Source organism: Tachypleus tridentatus, chromosome 1 (assembly GCF_004210375.1).
Source record: "Tachypleus tridentatus isolate NWPU-2018 chromosome 1, ASM421037v1, whole genome shotgun sequence".
Classification (NCBI taxonomy): domain Eukaryota; kingdom Metazoa; phylum Arthropoda; class Merostomata; order Xiphosura; family Limulidae; genus Tachypleus; species Tachypleus tridentatus.
In genome coordinates, this window is record NC_134825.1 from 88,105,240 (window position 1) to 88,125,557 (window position 20,318).

Consider the following 20,318-nt stretch of genomic DNA (forward strand, 5'->3'; position numbering starts at 1 on the left):
TCGAAAATGCTCTAGTTGTTGGTTAAAAACATTAAATAACAAGTTTACTCATATAATCTTGAATAAAATTCAAAACTGATAAATATTTCTGCTAAGGAACCAGAGGATTAAATTATCAGTTAATGAAAGCAGTAAAATAAAATAAAAATTATAATCCTTGGATCTTAACGCACTATTACTTGGTATTTACTAATTCTAATTTGTTTCTTACCAAGACACGATGTATTTTGTTATTCATTTACTATTAATATTTATATAAACATATGAAAAAGGTAAAACTCATATCACAAATTAATTCGTGGAATTTGTGGTACATATAAACAATTCAAAACTATTTCAGCATGCAAGAAAACGTATCGCCCAAATTGTAAGACATTGGTTTTATGTCTTTAAAGAATTGATAACTTTAGCCTAGTCAATTTTACAGACGTGGCACTTTGCGCATTAAGTAGCAAATCAGAACTTGTTATACAATGTAAGTAACCAATCACAGAGGTCAGCAGAAAAATACTACATGCGTGTCACAGTGTCACTCCCAATTTGTGAAGTTCAAGAATTCTAGTGTGTTGTTAGAAGCCGGCTTCATCTGTTTAGTTTGGTCAATTGTAGCGCTGGTTCGCTAGTTTCATGAAAGTTTATTAAAATTACATCTTTTTATTATATGGTAAGTCTAGGGTAAAATTACAATAATATTATACTTGGATATTTAAATTCATATTATTATAATGATTACCGTTATATGTTACTCTTGCACTCAAGTCGCAGTGTTAGCCTTTATTATTATTACTGGTGCTACTAGGCGTACTTTAAGTTATACTAAGCCTAATTGAACACGGACGGATAGTAGTGTAATGAACGGACGTTCAGATTCATTGTACTTTGCTAACGTTAGCTGACGTGTACTTTACGACTTTGCACTTGTAGAAACTGGAACGTTTTAAGTTGTATAATGTTTTAATTGGCAAACACATAAAGTTAAAAATTTATTTCATATGTATATTTATATAATTGAATATTATGCCACATAAAATGTGAAGCTGAAGTTAATTTCAAAATTTGGTTAGCATATGTCAATATTTTTATCACGTTACTTTATTTTTTTTATTGTTTAAAGTTTGAGTATCATTATCAGTATTATTGCTGCAACGGTACGGTGCAAGTTTTTAACCTAAAAATGTATTACTGATAATATGTTAATTCTAATGATTGATATAGTTTAGGTTTTATGTACAGAGAGAAATATATGAGAATCTGAAATTTAAAACATTTATTACAATTCCTTTACAAAATTTCAAACTGGTTTTTGTCAGGTTTAACTGGTCCAATCCAAAAACATGTGTATGTTAATTAAATTGTATTGGCTGCAGTTTTAAGTTGTTTTTTTTATAGCGAGAAAATTGCAACTAAATATGTGTATGATATTAAGACTAAATTTAATTGCAAACAACAGTTTATAGTATTATCCTTCTTGGAATGTACATCATTTTTATATTAATCCAGATAAACATAAAAAAAAAAAAGACTTTTAATATTAACCAAAAAGTGAGAGATTTTTCCATTGAGAAGTTAATATTGTTGAACTTGGTTTAGAGTGATCCTACTGTTCACATGTGTTTCTGGAACCCCATTTGAAAAATTGAAATAGAGAAGAAACTTTCATGAGATGAAAACACCTGTGTTTTAGGCAAAAAAGTATATAGATGTACATTTAATAACAAAGTGAAGTAAGAAAAATGCTTAAAATTCTAATTGGCCTGTTGGGCTGATTATCTTTGTTTATTTTATTTTTTTTACTATTCTAGTTGGTCCATAGGCCTCTTAGTTGGTCAGGGCCAACTAGTTGATAGAAGTATCAACTGTAATGTGTCTGTGTAAACTGGGCTAGTAAAAATATTGCTATTCTCTTTTTAAGCTTTACCTTAGGCAACATAGGAGTCAGTTAAGATGGTATATTCAGTAGCTGTTTATTAGTATTAATATTATACAGTTAAGTCTTAAGACTAGGAAATGTTAGAGAAGATATTTTAATTTCAAAGCTTTGAACTTGCAATACATTTATTACTTTTGTTAACTAGAAGATGACCTAAGAAGGTCGAAACATTGCTCTCTGCTTTATTAGTAAAAATGTTAATATTCATACCAATCATTCTGAGATACATTTATTACTAATATATCACTTTGTAGTAGTGATACTAATATGCTTGTTTTGGAAAGTAACTTTTTTTTTTTCTTCTTGGAACTTAATATCTTCGCAAAAATTAACTTATATTATGTGCAGGACAGTAGCAAAATGCTTGGAGTAAAACATCTGTATACTGTACAGTAGTGGGATTGGTCATTCAACCTCATAAGTTAAATGTTTGCCATTTTAAATTTACTCATGGATGTTTTGCTAATCTGTTTTTCTTGGTATGCAGAGATTAAACAGCCCATGTTCTTAAATCTCTAAAAACTAAATGCTGTTTATAGTGGTGCTTAGATAATAGTAATGGAAAAACTGACCTTCTTGTATAATGTTTTTGTATTGTTCGTAACTGCTGGCTGAATTGTGGAAGCAATGGGAAAAAGGTCATTACTATATAAAAGATGAACTGTGAGTGTAATTACTTCCAGCATAGTTAATTAATCAAATCTTTTCAGGCACTGAGCCACAGTGCCTCCAAATTCAATCAAGACAGTGTGGCTAAGGAGAAGCAAAGCAAGAAAAAAAAGACAATTCTGACAGCCATTCAAGAGCAAGATTTCAAGCACCCAGAAAATTAAAAATAAACCTTACAGGAAACAAGGCTGGTATGCTAAATCCAGTGCTAAAGTTAAGAAAAATAATGAGAGAAATATGGTAGAGAAAGGTATTTACAGACGTATCCACTGTCAGTTTCACAGATTTTATTGCAAGAAATGCAAGTGAGAAGTTTGGGAAAAGTACTGAGGAAACAAGTTTACCTTCATTAAGTGTTGGGGAGTTATGAACCAGTTCAGTGAAGTACAAAAAGTGTAATATACATATATAACATTAGATATAGGTTGGGTTAAGACTATCCAGAGTGAAGATAAGAGATGTTATTTGATCCATTTTGCTCATCTCTTTGTTTTTGAAACAAGTATCTCATTAAATTGTTTCATGAAGGATCTCTAGGACTTAGCTTCAACAACATAGATGGACAGTTTGTTCAGAAACCCATGATTGTAAGCAAATACCTTGTTATCAGTCCACGTTTCTGCACTAAATTTCCAAGTGTTCTTAATAGAGTACTATTGGTTTTGGTTTTAAGATAATGTAGAATGTTTTATTTGGGAGGGGGAGGATGTTTTTAATTTGTTTGCACTTTTGTTGTAAACTTTTTTAATTATTTGCATAATGTATTTGTTTTTTTAACAGCTGTAAATGTGTGTATTTTATACAAAATGTTATAAATGTTGATACAAACTGCTAAAAATGTTTCACTTGCTCTTATCATTAGCTTACATTTTCAGTGTTGACTGCTTTACTGTATTTCCATGTGTATACTGGTAAGTATTTGTAGGCAAGAGCATAGAAAAACTAAGATCAGAATTTGCTTGTCAGATGCTAAAGTATAGGACACTTTATGTGTTGACACCAGCTGTTGTCAATAAGAAAGTTTCTTTTTTCTATAATTCATTTAGGAATGAATGATGTTTGAAATTTTAAATTTGAAGAGCAGCTTTAACACTCCTACGAAAAGTGGGGCCTAATAGGCTCCAGAGCAACTTGAAAGGTTATTAATATTAGGCTAATAATTTTGTATTTAAATGAAATTGCCATTTAAATCCATTAATGAATGGATTAACGAGATTCCCACTGTCCCTATCTACTATCTAGCGAAACCACAGCCAGGGGAACGGGCTTGGAGAAATCAGGACTAGAAACGTCTTTTCGTAGGAGTGTTAAAAGTATGAAGATATCTATCAGAAGTTTAGTGATAGAAATTGATGTGTGATCCTTTTGGAATGGCTCCATCAAGCTAGATGCTAGAATGAATTAATTAGTAGGCTCCAAAGCTTAAGTAAATTATTACCAAGGGTATGTTTTATTCCACAGTGGTTTGATTGAAACTGTTAATTTTCTTTGCATATGTGCATTATATGCTGTGACTAGACTTGCATATGTTTGGGAAAGCTCTAAAGGTATTCACTAGAGGTCAAACTAAACTTGAATAATGGTGAGTGTGTTTTGAAATTTGAAAACAAACTGATATGATAGCTAGGAAAACAAGGATCTTTTAAAGAAGGAGATTCAAAACATTGTTAAATAAAAGTTTACAAAATAAGTCAGCTAAATTTAAATATAAACATAGTCAGATTAAGAATACTTATTTTCTACTGTATTAATGTAAGAAGTGTTAAAAACAAAATTGAGTTTAGGACCCTAATTGAAATGGAAGGGTATGATATAATGGAAATTGAGACTTGTCTAATTTGAAAAGTACTACTAATAAAATTAAGAATTCTAAGTTACTTAGTAATGATAGACTTTTTTAAAAATTTGATAGGTGCCTTTTTTTCTTTTCTAGGAGATGAGCTGCAAGATTTTAAAATTTAAGACAAGAATGTTTAAACAGATGGATTACAGGGTAGAGAGTTTCTAACTAGCAGTTGTTATTGACCACCTGCTCAGACAAAAAATAGTTACTGAGAAAGTGTGTTGTGGTCAGAGTTGCCAGTACTATAGAATACTGAGAAATAATTTATAATACCTTAATTTTAAGTGTATTGATTAGAATATATGAAGTCAAAATGAAACATATTCAGCCTTGTTTTTCTAAAGCAATGGGTTGGAGAGTAACAATGGAATACCATTTTGTTTATTATTAATCATTAATGAAGATATGGTTGCAAGAGTTGAATTAGAAGATTTGGGGAAGAGTGCCCAATGCATATTTAGGATTGATGCTTTTCTTGCATGCTGACATTAAAATAAATTCTTATTTTACAATTTTCAGAAAGTCAGTTTTGATGATAAGAGATGGTATTATCAGTAAATTAGAGTCAATGAATTAAAAGGTGATGTGAAACAGATTTGAGAAATTTTTTACAAATAAATTTCTTTTTATTCAAGATAATCATGTTTCTAAAAAAAATAGAAAAATTATAGACAGGGAAAATCAAACTTGATTGGTTTTACTAAAAGCTTTGATTTAACTGGATAGGTAGGTTGAAAGACTTGCAGAGCTATAGAGGTAATGGTTTTGGTTTCTTTTGAAATTATAAAATTCAAAAGGGGTGAAAAAGTTGCAATTAACAGTAAATAAAGGATGCTGGTTGCAAAGCTTCTGTTAAAAACTGAGAGATAGCTTGTAAATGTTCTGCTGTAATTTTACAAAAGATATAGTATTTATGATGCTCAGTATTCTATTAGAAGTAAAGGAATTGAACTTAGTCATGTAGATATTACTCCTTAGTGGTAAATAGAAAAAAAGAGGAATTAAGATCACCTTAATCACCGTAGAAGGATAAGATTTTCCCTTGGTGTTTTAAAGTTAGTGATCAGGTGAGTCTTTCACTTTTTGAAGGTATATTGAAAATGGATAGGATTCTAAGGAATGGAAAGTTCCTTATATTACTATTTTGAAAGGGCTGATGAGAATTTTTTTGAAACATTTTGAAAATTATAGGCTAATTAGTTGTAGTGGAAAAAAGTTAAGATTATAATAAGATACACAATCATTTAGTGAAATATGATACAATAATTGAAACACATCATGGATATGCTAAAGAAAAGTCTTGCCATAATAATCTGCCTGGGGCATTCATTTGGGTGGCAAAGATGGTGATATAGATGTAGAAAATTGTGGGCTTATGCACCTGTATTCTACTGTCCTAATTCTTATTTCTATTTCTTTGATTATTTTATTATTCTTCATGTGAGACTGGCTAGTGGAGGTTAAGACTGATAATGGTGTATCCCCCATAGCAATGTAGGTATTATTTCTGCAGTCACTTCCCATAACCTAGGACACATTTTATATCCCATATTATAGCCTGTACAGATTTTTTTATTAGTGAGCATTTATTTTTGTTTCAGCTTATTTTCGTTTTTATTTATAACAAATGTTATATATACATATAAAATCTGACAACATATCCAATGGTTCTCCTATATACATAATTGAAATCAATACTAATTACTAATGCATTCTGTCATTAGCTTGTACCATTTGATATCATTTATTTACATTCCATATAAATAATTACTCGTATTCAGTAAGTATATAATACTTAAGTACTATTAGGTTTTGCTCCCCATTTTTACTTGTTATTGATAGAAATATCATTACTGTGGTGTGTATGCACTTGTAGTTTTATTTTAAATTGATATAAAATTTTAATTTCCTGATAATGTTTTTCTATATAACTGAGTTGAGAAAAATGTTGATATCTGACTAATCTTGGAGAAGTGATAACTGTTTGCCACTAGTAGGTTTTACCTTACCATCACTACTAGGCTGTTAATACATCATGGTTTGTATTGCTTTTTACTTTACTATTCATCTGTTTGTTAGAATAAAAATTATAATAAAATGGTGCAACAATATGTGTATCAGTAGGTGCAAACAAATTTATGAATGTGATATCCAGAATAGTGTTTCTTCCAGTGTTGTCAGTTTGGATAGTTTTGACTTTAATGGGCTCTTTAAATACAAGAGCTTTTCAATCTTGTATCATTAAAAAGATAAATCTTTTTGTGTGTGTTAGAATTAGATTAAGCTTTAATATCACTAAACATCATATATTACCTAGAATAATGATATTTTGAACAGCATTATTTAAGTTTTCTTGTGATATTTCCTGCCCATCTTTTGTAACAGGGTATTGTAAGCTAAACTTCTTGTGCAGTATTAAAGATATTCAACTTAAATATTAATGATAAATTCTTTAACTTAGGGTTGTCAATATCTCATGGAAAAATGCATTCTAACTTACTTTCATTATTGTTTTATGAATACAAGAAAAACAAGGTGGGTCATTGAGATAATCTCATTTAATGAAATGGTTTATCAAATTTACCCTTGGTCTTCAGCATCCTTGTATTTTATGGCACTAGGTTTAAGATATCAGCACCCCAAACTAATATGATGAAATTTTGATTTTTTTTTTTTGTAATTTCATGAGGCAAACCATGCTTTAAATCTTAAGATCATGATTCTTAACAGACCTGGTCGAGCAAAGTTTAAATATACTTATCACTTCCAATATGTAACTTTCTATTTTAACCTTATTATTCCAAGACTTAAGCATTTTAACTCGTACAGTTTATCAAACATCTGTTCAAACTTTAAACTTTCATCATTATTTGATTTTTAAACTATGTATCTTTCAAATAATTCTATCTGCAGTTTTTTATTCTAGAACTTAGGTGTGTGCTTCCTATAATAAGGAAACTGAAATTGAACACAGGACTAAAAAAGTGGTTTTACCATATTCTGATCTGGGCAGTTTCAAACAAATTTAGTTCTGTGTGTGGCTTTCTAGAAAGCCTTTAATGAGGTGCTTCGGGAATTCATTAAAATGTTTAATTTTTATGAGTACTATTGATTCTCTCAAGAATCTCTTCTGTGACAGTTTTTCTGATTATGTTAAGATTTTGGGAAAAGGCTTGTATTTTGGAAGAGATTGGATAATTTTAATGTCTTGGCCAGAATGTGTGCAGTTTGTTGCATTGTTGAAAAACAAAGGTCATGCACTTCAATTATATGATTTTGAAAAAAATTGCTTCTTACATCACAGAAGTGTTAGTGATGTTGGGAAAAATGCAGATATTGATTGAAATATATTATCTTTACTTGACTATTTAGATGTTAAAAAATGGACTGAAAGTTTATACAGAATTAGAATTTAAAAATAAAATATCTGTAATAATCTTGCATTAACTTGACAATACCTCATTGAAAATGCTGTGTGCAATTTTTAACTGTTATATGAAATACAAGAAAATGCTCCAGAGTGCAGAAACAAGTTAGTGAAGTTATGTACTTAGCCTAACAAATATAAGCAAGGAAGAGATAACACATTTTGAGCAAAACCAAAACTTAGAAAAGACTTAAGCTCAAAGCTTTTCAGTAGATAACAATAAAATAAAATCTATGTAAGGATACACAACATTTCATCATTACAAATTAATTTAAGTCATTTTAATTTGTTAAACACTTTGTAGTTGTAAAGTATTTATTCATTGCTGTTTTCCATAAATGTTTTTAATTTATCTGGCAAAGTTCTTCCTAAATTTTTTTGAAAGGACTTAATTCAAGCATTTGAAAGAGATTTGGGTTATGGCTGGCTGGCTGAGTGATAAAATAGTTTGAAAATGTGGACAATAACTTTACACTTTGAAAGCTTTGACAGATTTGTTTGTTGGTAAAAGCATTCCTCTGTTAGTTATGTTGTGGTGTGATTTGTCAAAAGTATGTAAATATGGAGTTTCATTTAATATTTAAAAGAATGTTTTTGACAGACAATTGAATTGCTTTCATGTCTTTACCATAAATTTAGTATACAGAAATTGGATATTTTGATGCTTAAGTTTTGTCTAAGCATTACTGATACTTCCACTGTTTAGAATAAAGAATTTGTTAATTTTCCTTACATTATGGGGTTTAAATATTTTATAGCAGTTATGATTGTGATTTTTTTCTATTGAAAAGGTTTAATTTTAATTCAATAACTTTACTACAAGTAAAGTGAGTTAAGTAGATAATAGACACGTGACTGAGTAAAACCTTTTGATCAGCCTTTAATATAAGTTTTGTTTTTGTACTTTGTAAGATTTTCTAATGTGCTGAACATTAAACAGTTTTTACTGACTCAAAGTCATATTACTTATCATCTGAAAATGCACATATGATTTTTCTTTTAACACTCCTACGAAAAGACGTTTCTAGTCTTGATTTCTCCAAGCCCGCTCCCCTGGCTGTGGTTTTGCTAGATAGTAGATAGGGACAGTGGGAATCTCGTTAATCCATTCATTAATGGATTTAAATGGCAATTTCATTTAAATACAAAATTATTAGCCTAATATTAATAACCTTTCAAGTTGCTCTGGGGCCTATTAGGCCCCACTTTTCGTAGGAGTGTTAATCTTGCCCTATTAAGAATTTACACTTTGCTCTGAAAACTATATTTGGAGAGTTATGGTCTGAAAAGTAGAAATATAGAGAGTACAGTGAGTTCAATTCATATTTCACATATAGTATATATGAAAGTCATTAGAAATTTTAAAACTTAATTTGAAGTAAAAGCAAAAACTTGTTTTTATTAAATTTGTTTTATATGCCATAAAGAAAAGATTCAGATATTGCTGCTTTTGGACATCTTAAGGATTCTTGGTCTTAAGTACATCATGTAGGTTTAGTTTTGTAACTATTTCTTTTATATTAAAAACAAAATATATAAGACCATCAGTCTAGTTCAAGAATTGCACTGTAATTTAAATTCACTGTACTTAAGTGTAGGTACAATTTAAATTTGATTTTTTTGCTAGAATTTAATCCTGAAGTTAATTGCAAGATACCCAGTGGAAAAATAATAAAAATATAGATGATTAAGTGTAAATATTCATTAGTAAAATGCATTTATGTGTGGTATAATTTTTCCTTTTTTTTTTAATACAAAAGGAAGATTGCTATCAAAGTAACTGCTGAATATGGATGTACAGACAGCACTCATTTTTATTGGTGTGTTTTTCTTCATTGGTTTACTGTTGTACCTTATCTCTGTATTTGGAATAAAAGAAAAAACCTATGAAGAAGCTATTGAAGAACAACGCAGGTTAAACTTGGAAGCTGAACTGCAACCAAAGTCAGATAAAACTTCAAAGAAAGAGAAGAAATTTAAAAAGTGGGGAAGAAAATCAAAAGAGAAAGGAGATGAAAATAAAAGTACTCATACAGAATACTATATTCAGTCCAAACTAGAAACTCAACACATTGAGCATGTCGAGTTTAAATCCACAGCAGAAGTAATTTATACAGATCCAGAAGTAGACTTGAGACCGTTAAAGCCCAAGAAGAAGAACAAAGTTGCTCAGCCTAAACCCATCCTTGTGAACAGAGACTCATCACCACCATTGGCTGATGATGAACAAATTCAAAGGGTGAGGAGCAATTCTTTTGGTAAGATTCAGCCGAAGGATGAGTTAGAACTGAAACACATGACCCACTCTCAAGACTCATCTATGGAGCCTGAGAAAATTAAGAATAAGATTGGTGAGACAGAGGAAACAACAGTTGATAATGGTTATGCAAAAGAGGATTCTCCCTTACAAAAGCAAGAAGAGGCAAAGAAGAAAAAAGTTCGGGAAGAGCCCATGAAAGTAGTAAAAGATGATACTGGACATCCAAGAGGACTGGAGCTGCAATCCAAAAAAAGCAAGAAACAAAAGATTGATTATGTATTGCCTGGTAAGCATTTTAATTATGCAAACATTTTTGAAATTTTACAAATAACTGAAGAAGTGAGGTATTAATGTTTGCTTCTTTTTTTTTTTAAATTAAGGTTCTAGTGATGGATTGTACTCTAGCTACAAGTAACTTAGTTATCAGAACTTTCCACATCAAATATAAAAGCAAAATGTTAATAAGCAGCAATAAACTAAGGTTTGTGCATATTTTGTAAGATCTTCTTTTCCTGTATAGAAGACTTAAACTGAATTATTTGAATTTGACTTGAATGTTAGCAGTAGTATAAATTAATGTTTTCTAAAGCAAGTTAAATGTTTTTGTTTGCAGAAACAGATTTGGTGATTCAAGTTATTTAACACCTAGGCTAGGATCAATTGAGTACCAGTGTTGGATGTTCTCAGCAGGTGTGGACATTGTGTCTGATGCTGGTGTTTGGGTATAGAGCTCACGAAACCCTGGCATTGCTGTAGTGTCCTTGCTTGACATTGTAGTGCATTGCCTCATAGGGCTACATGGTGGGTAGGGTCAGTGGGCACTGAAATTTCCTTTTTTCCTATGGATCCTCCAAATAAAAATTTAAATAAAATGGTGCTAAAAACAGTCAATAGGTAAACGACCACGCCTTGAAGTTTCTGAGCAGCAATCTTCAACATCTGTACCACCTGTTGTATCTCATTTTGTATCCTACATTCTCTTTCAGAGAAACATTTAGGGGCAAATGTTCCGCTTTTTTATTCAGAAGGGACTGGAGGGTCTTGTTGGCTTTCCAAAGTCAGTAAAGAAGCTTCGATCTTGAGACATATTGGTGGAAACATCCATATCTCAACACAGTGAACTCCTTGAACACCTCATGCTACTTTAAATTCATCACTAGTAGTTATTGTTGAGAGGGATTTGAAGAACATCCACGAGTCAGAGACTCTCGCTGGTTTCTCCACTCAGAGGTTTTGCAGTGAGGCATATTTCCACTCGCGAAGATGGAGTTACATTTCTGACCAATATCTTCATTGTGATATTTACATCACTATGTGCACTTGCCACCATCAAAGCAGGTTATCTTAATTGCAGGGTACGGTCGTATATTCCAAACCCTCTGATGTTTTCAGTGTCGGAGGTTTGGTCACTCAAAGACGTCATGTCGTGGTACCCTGACACATACTCCTGTATCGGCGAAGACTACAATACCTATGAGTGTGAAATGGACCCACATTGTGTCAATTGCAATGGTTCTCACCCATCCTACTGTTGTTCTTGCCCTAAATGGTTGTAGGAAAAAGAGGTGCAGCGTTTGAAAATGATTCATTACATTACTTATCCTGAGGCTCAAAAATTGCTGTCCAGCACTTTATCTTGGATGTGCACTTCGTTCTACAACTACAGTAGGAGTGCAGACAAATCTCTGTGTCTCCAAGAAAAGCCTTTTGACCTCCATGGTTAAAAAAGTTGATAAATCAACTTCTACACCCATCTCTGTCCCTTCCATACATTCCAACAAACTCCAAGATCCACATCCTTTGGTTCCAGGTTCAGGCATTTCTTCGGATACATCTTCTCCCACCCAAAGACGCAAAACAATCATTTGTTCCCATTCTAAGTCACTGGAATCTCCTTCCAACAACAAAGACCTATCTAATCGATCCAGGGCAGGATTCATCGAGGTCGATAGATCTCCCTCAAATAAGGACAGTTAAGTAAAAAAGACGTGGTCGTAAACAGAAGGGTTTTTCAGCCAAATTCACCTAGACGTCATTAAAAATGGCCACCTTGATACAATGGAACTGTCGAGGTTTATGTTCTAATCTGGATGACGTCAAAATACTGATTGCTTCCTACCATCCTGTATGTCTCCTTACAGGAAACATTTCTGAAAGTAATGTACAGTCACTTTTCAGCAGTTTTCGTTTTACAGAAATGGCAGGCTATGTAATGGACGAGTGTATGGAGGGGTGGCACTGTTAGTTGATCAGCATGTGTCTACCCTGTCTTTGTTACTCAAAACACCCTTGGAGTCCATGTTTCCTTGGATCATACCAACACTGTTTGTTCTCTCCACCTGTCTCCTGGAGAGACATATGATCAATCAGACCTTGATGCTCTCATTGAACAGTTTCTATCTCCCTTTTTAATCCTGGAGAACTTTAATGACATCACCCCCTCTGGGGAAGCACTGTTATTGACAGGAGGGGTTGCTCTGTAAAGTGTATGCTCTCTGATCACAACCTTTTTCTTTTAGATACCAGTTCTTCTACTTATTTACATGCACCTAGTCAGTCCTTTACTGCTATTGATCTCTCAGTTTGCTCCCCTTCATTATTCTCCCATTTTTCATGGAGGGTTGACAATAATCCACAAGGCAGTGATCATTTTCCTATAATTTTGAGAGAGACTGGTCGTGGTCGATGCCACCCAACCTGCATGCCCCGGTGGAAGCTGGATCAGACAGACTGGCCCACTTTCGCTGCTCTCGCAGAACTTGATCCTGCCATCGTTTGTCAGCCATCAGTAAACGACTGTGTGGCAGCAGTAACTGACTGTATTATGCAAGCAGCTGCTCAATGTATTCTTACAACCTCAACACATTTTCCACTATATCCTCATCCGTGGTGGAATCCTGCTTGCCTCATGGCATGGAAGGCTCAAAAACGGGCTGGGATACTTTCCATAGGTGTTTCACATTCTCAAACTGCATTGCTTTCCAGCAGGCTCATGCACATGCTTGGTGGGTTAGACATCAAAGCCAGAAGGAATCTTGGATTAGTTCACAGTTGGCATATCTTCTACCACCAGTTCCAAAGTCATATGAGACAAGATTTGAAAGGTCAGTGAGCAACACAAGTCTGTCCCCCTCTTGATCTTACCCTCTGATGGCCAAGAAGTAGGTAATACCTGGAGCATTGCTGATACTCTACGTGAAAGCTTTTGTCATGTATCTAGCACTTCTGCTTCTTCCTCCACCTTCCTAGCAATCAAGACTTTGGCAGAGCAATTACCTCTTTTTTTTTTGAGTTGATTGTCTCTGTGACTATAATTGTACCTTTACACTGGTGGAATTGAAAGTGACCATTCATCGGTCTGGCAGTACATCAGTTGGACCAGATGATGTACACTATGACATGCTGTGCCATCTATCTCCTTCTTCTCTTGATATTCCTCTAATTGTTTTTAACCAAATCTGGCAGGAGAATGTTATTCCTGATGCCTGGTGCCAGGCTATTGTCCTACCTTTCTCTAAGCCTGGGAAAAATCCCAAGATTTCTTCAAACTACCATCAAATTTCTTTGACAAGCTGTCTCTGTAAGATCTCAGAGATGATGGTTAATGCTCGTCTTGTTTGGTTCCTCGAATGAAACAACCTCCTCTCTCCCACCTAGTGTGGGTTCCGTTGACAGCGCTTCACCGTGTGGATCACCTGATTTGACTTGAAACATCAATCAGAGAAGCCTTTCTTAAATGACAACATCTTGTATCAATATTCTTTGACATTTGAGAAGGCTTATGACACAACATGGAGGTATGGTATTTTGCGAGACCTCCCTATATATGGGTTACGTGGCCATTTACCCATTTTTATTAATTTTTTAATGAACAAGTGATTCAAAGTCCATATGGGTTCAACACTTTCCCATTCTTTTCTACAGGAACTTGGAGTCCATCAGGGTTGTGTTTTGAGTGTCACACTTTTCAGTGAAAAGATTAATGCCATCACTGAACAAATCCCTCTCACTATTGGAAATGGGCTCCATGTCGATGACTTTTTGCATCTCATGTCAGTCATCAAACATGAGGTATATTGAGTGGCAGCTACAGACTGCCCTCAATCATTTAGTGAAGTGAACTGCAGCAAACAGCTTTAACTTCTCTCTCTCTAAACCCATTTGCATGCACTTTTTCTGCCAGTGGGGTATTCACCTTTATCCTGAACTTCGTATCAGTGAAGTTGTGCTCCTGTGGTCCCAGAGACCAAGTTCTTGGGGCTTATCTTTAACCATAAACTGACTTTTATGCCACACATCAAGCAGCTACTGGTCAAGTGCACAAGAACATTGAACATCCTTCGTGTCTTCTCTACCACCACTTGGGGAGTGGATCGATGTTCTATGCTAAAGATATATTGTGCTTTTATTCGACTGAAACCCATTCATCATCAAGGATTTCAGTACTGAACTGGCAAAGTGCTTATACACAGTCTGATGAACCTTCTTTGCACCTCCACCATTTGCAACTGTCTTTACTATGTGCTCTGAAATTTCTTTCCTTATCAAAGCATCCCACCTGGGGTTGTGTTTTCCTTCCTCGGTGGGTCATACTTTTTCAGAACAAAGTGGGTCTGTCTTTGGATAACATTGCAGTATCCAATGGTCAGCCCATCCCACCATGGCTTATTACAGTCCCAAAATGTGACCTTTCTTTAAGTCATCTGAAAAAGGCAGATACTCCCATTTGGAAGTACCGTCTTTTATTTACTCAACATCTTTTGAACAATATTTCCATTCCTATTTATACTGATGGTTCAAAATCAGGTGACGCTGTGAGCTCTGCTATTTTTTGTTGCAGGCAGAATCTCCTCTACAGCTTCTGTGTTCACTGCTGAACTGTATGCCATTTCTCTTGCCCTGTATCACATACAAGCTAAGCAGTACTCAAACTACACTATTTATACTGACTCACTTAGTTCTCTACATGCCCTGGAATCACTTCACGTTGGTTCATACCCTGTTCTCGCCGATATTCAAAACCGACTGGCCCATTTCTCTTTAATATCTACTTCTATCCAGTTTTCCTGGATACTGGGCCACATTGGTATTTGCAGGAACGAGCTTGCAGACACAGCAGCTAAATCTATCTGCTCTGGCACTATCACTGCTGTGCCTATTCCATACATGGACTATGGTCCTGTAATCAGAGCTTGACTCCATGCTATCTGGCAGTTGACTTGGAGTGAGCAACACGAAAATAAGCTTTTCCAAATAAAACCCTATATTGGACTTTGGCCGTCTTGCTTCCAGAAGGATAGGAAGGAGGAAGTTGTTCAAACTAGACTATGCATTGGTCACAGTTTTTTAACTCATCGTTTAGTTTGTGTAACACTCAGATCACAAATAAACCACATTTTACTTTCTTGTTGTCGTTACGACTCTCAACGACGACACCATTTTAAACATGTTCTTTCCCAAGGTTTGTTCATAACATTAGACAGTGTTATTGGTGATGGTAACACTGTCCACCTTGATAAATTTTTTAGTGTTTTAAAGGTCATTAATCTTTTTAATGTCATTTAAGTCTTTTTAATTTATACATTAACCTGTTGATTGCCAAGTATTTCAGCTGCTACAATACAACTATAATGCTTCTTCATTTTGTAACTTTTTTGTGATGCCATTTTGGATCAAAAGTGAAACAGTTTGTAAGTAGGTCAAATGCATGTATGGTGCTGACATTTAGCGTTGAAGTTAGGTATTATTGAGAACGAATTAACTCGTCCGTGGCACTGTGTTACTGATCAGCTTGAACGAGTTATCTCTTCTATGGCACTGAACACAGAGATGCCAACCATTACGATTTGAGCTTAATCATTACGATTTTGGTGTATACATTACGACTATATGCTCATACAGACAAATATTACAACTTGTTGCAACTCCCAAATTATATAGGCCTATATGATAAAGTGATAAATTGTTCCTCCAGGGCTTGAAAGGGTGAAAAGAAAATTTCTAGTAAGATAGAAATAAATTTTGATAATAAATAAAACACATAGTCCAAATGGCTACTTGCGATAATCATGTTTGTGCTTGAAATAATAAAAAAAATATTTGTTTGACATCTACCAATAGTATAAGTGCAGTGCTTCAGCATACTCAGTACATGGGGGAATCCATAGTTACATCATCAGTGCTTGTCAGCCAATCAATGCTTGCATAGATGGGTATTTTCTAAGCAGCATAGAAATGCCAATGCGATTGTTCACAAAATGGAAAAAATGAGGCCTCGTTCACCAGATTGTCTTGTTTCTGGCAAATCTAAAACTAAAACTGTGAATCAAAAATTTAGGAAAGAGTATAGTGTAAAATATCCAGTCATTGCATCTAAAGTCAGTGACAGTCATGCATTTTGTACAGTTTGTCACATCAATTTTTTCTGTGGCACATGGCGAGATAAAAGATTGTTCCAGACATACAAAATCAGCATCTCACCAACAAAAGGCTTTGGCAAAGACAAATTTATGAGTAAGTATTCAGAATATGAAACCATAACTGCAGAAGTGATGTTCACACAATTTGTCATTGCTCATAATTTACCCCTAGCTGTAGCTGATCATGCAGGACATTTATTCAGAAAAATGTTCCCAGACTCTGATATAGCAAAAAAATACTCTGAACTAAATAAAAGACATAATATCAAAATATTTTTTTAAATTTATTTATTAAATACACAAAACACAGTCATAAATGAGCAATCTATAGCAGTAATAAATAATAATAGTTATAATAATAAAATAATAATAAACAGCTTAGAGACATTGGTCAGGCCTATAGCTGCAAATGATAAAGGGCTCTGTCTACAATCATTATGCTCAGTCATTTGAAATAGTTGGCATCTCTGTGAATAGGTTTAACCTTTTTTAATGTGGTTCCCTTTTAAGAATCAGTCTCTCTAGTTCGATTTGAAATTAGAAAATGGCTGTAACTCGACACCAGGACTGGAAAAGCCAACTTCAGGTGACTAACGCTGCTGTTTGAACTACCAGTTAGTCATCCTGATGAGTTATTATTAAATTTTGCTACACATCTTTCAAAACTTTTATTACTTTTTGAAAATGGCCATAATGACACATAACTCAAAACCAGAACTGGAAAGGCCAACTTCAGGTGACTGACAGGGGTTCTTGAACTTGCCTGTTAGTCTTTCTGGTTGGTTATGATAATTACCATTATGTTACAGAAAGTCCTTTACAACTTCTCTTACTGTAGTTTCTCAATATTGTAGAATAGGTGTCAACATTGGTTTTATGCTATTTGTGTGTTTAAACTCTCTTTTGTTTTACTTTCATTTCCTTTTTTGAATTTTACTACATTTCCTTTACTTTTACCTTTTTACCAGATGTTTGGTGCAGATAGCCTAGCTGCTTTGTGTCATAAAACACTAAATCAACCCAACTAATCAAGTGATTGATTAATGGGTTTTTATAAGTAGCTTGTTTTAATTTTTAACATTGTAAATGTAAAGTAAAATTTTTCAGTAATTAATAGTGTTATACTTCAGTCTAGTAATTTGTTATCTAAGCAGCTTGCAACAGAGATGTTAAGTCTTTAAGACTTAAAAAGTGACCCTTATTTGTAACTTTTTGAGATAAGTTTTACAATTGTGTTAGTGATACAACTAATGTTTTATCAAATGTAATGATCTAGTAAACTTTATGGCAGTTATAATATTCAGATGTAGTTATTTCATTTTAATTTTGTAAAACATGTCCACATACACACTTAAGTAAAAAGTTTGAAAATAAAGCCCTATTTAAAATGTTATTAAAATGTGTACATTTATAGGCATTGTCATGATTAGTAACCTGTATATTTAAATTTTGATGATATCATAAGGCTACAAAGCTTGACAACAATCACCACCATTTTATTGTAACTTTGGAAATGTCTGAATTCAAATTTTCTAAAAATAAAATAAAAATTGTTTGAAGAACTTGTTTTATGTTGTAGCTGTCTATAGGATATGATTCCCATCAGAATTATTACCTTTGCTATGAAATATATATTATAACATAAACAAAAGCAGCTGTGTTCAATGTCATTAGTGTATAATATGTATTATACTGGTTGTGGTTGAGAAATGTTTTGTTTGTTTTTTCTTGATGTAAAAATGTGCATAACTCATTTTTCCTAGCATCTGTACATGTATATTTGGACCATTCTTTACTTATAGGAATTTGTTTGTAGTATATTCATTCTCTATACAGTAGTAACTTCCTGGATGTTTGCACTGTATTTTCATGCTTACTCTTATGTCAACCAGCAAGCATTTCTATCCTGAGATGTGTACAAGTTGGAGTTGCATATTCAACAGTAGGGACCAGGAACCACAGGGAGTGGCACAGATGCAAGATCCAATTGCTCACACCTTACTCCTGCATATCACTTCCTGGTGTACTATACTAATGTCTTCAGTTTGGTACAATTTAATATAATCACACTGGGAACATAGGGTATGACACATTGACTCTTCCTCTCCATATCACTCCTGCAGAGAGGAAGTTCTAAGGGTATGTGGGAAGTTTAGGCACAATCAGTCAAAAATTGAACACACACACACACACACACACACACACACACACACACACACACACACACACACAAAGATAAGAGGCATCAGAACTGAATACTGACCATGTCACTCCTGTAGGATGCCTTAAAAGTGCATGCCAAGTTTAGTTGAATCAGCTAAAAAGTGTGTATAAAAAGCCAACACAGGTGAAAATTGAAAAGTTTTATTTAAATATATCAGGTCATAGTTTCTTGTGGTACATTTTACAGTTTTGATATTGCAGACATTTCCTAAAAGGTGACCAGTAATTTCACTCCCAGAAATTGAAAACCCATCTGAAATTGTCAAATGTAGGATAATTTACTCCCAGCACAGTAAATACTAGTTGTAGTAATAGTTATAAACTTAAATTAAGATTTAACTTTAAGAAATCATTTTAATTTTAAAATTTTAAATTAATTTTAACTCTTAAAAAAAAGAATGCTTGGCACATCTGAAGAAAGTTCAGTTTGAGTTGAGGAAAAAAAAAATTAAGATATGAACAGATGGCTAGAAGTTCTTGCTAGATATAATCCAGATAAATAGATTGATGTTTTATATATAATAGCTAATGACCTACATTTCTTTTAATACTATTTAATAAATGTAATGTTTATTGTTGATTTTTTTAAATAAATGTCACTTAGTTTTTTTGACATGGGAAATGAAATTACTTAGAATCTTCCTGATAGGTGTAAACACAAAATGAAGGTTTAGTTGTTTTCTGATATAAAATGTTCAAAGTTTTGGTATGTAGCACCACAGTAAAATGTAGTCTTTTATTCTGTTTTTTACTTTTAAAATGTGCAAGTTGACATACATTGTAATTAAATTTCTTAGTTGTGAAACATTTCTTTAAAATAATTATTCAGCTTGCATTTTTGGAAACAAGATTGTGTAAAGTATTTGAAATTATTTGTTTAAGACCACAACTAGTAATAAGAAACATTTTGAAGAATGTATTTATAATATACTTTTTTTTTAAAAAGTAACATTCATGCACGTATATAGTTACACTGATACTTCATTTCTATAGGATATTAAGTTAGTGCAAGAAGTCAATTATTCTAGTTACTCAATTTTTTTCCTGAAGAGATTGACTATTAAAATACAAACTTAAATTTGAAAAAGTTCCCAAAGAGTTGCATATTTTGAATAATGTATGATAGTTTTAAGTAATAACTTTGAAAGATTTGACATGATTGCACATGCTGAACCCAAAGTTTTAGCAGAGTAGGTGTCAAGGTCAGAAACAGTGCACATGTAGGTGATCTGTAACTTGGCTGGAAAGATAATCAAGATTCAACGTGGCAGAAATGTATGTGTGGGAAAGGCCATGCTCTCTTCCTGTTCATGTACAATTTCAAGTGTGTGACATAGTTGGAGTTCTGTGATCTCATGTCCTTGAGACTGAGACAGTTTTTGGAAATTACATGGTCAGACATGCCATTACATGAATTTCAGTATATTATGTATGGAATATGTGTTTTAGATTGTTTGCTTTGATTTGAAGCAACACATTGTTAATTAATGCAAAATTTATTGCATTTCCCTCATTTACAAATAATGCTGATATTAGAACAGCATGTA

The 20,318-nt window shown here is 33.2% G+C and overlaps 1 protein-coding gene across 4 annotated transcripts in view; it reads left to right on the top strand.

The window, feature by feature from the left end:
* The first annotated feature begins 341 nt into the window (after positions 1-341).
* LOC143255080 (uncharacterized) overlaps positions 342-20,318 on the top strand; it is a 71,592-nt gene continuing 51,615 nt past the window's right edge. For 3 of the 4 annotated variants that reach the window (XM_076510185.1, XM_076510193.1, XM_076510176.1), the window contains exons 1-2: positions 342-664; positions 9,630-10,415. In XM_076510185.1, the coding sequence (XP_076366300.1) occupies positions 9,659-10,415 (757 nt within the window). In that variant the 5' untranslated portion in view covers positions 342-664; positions 9,630-9,658. The remainder of the gene's footprint in view (positions 665-9,629; positions 10,416-20,318) is intronic. The other variant, XM_076510202.1, reaches the window with a different exon arrangement.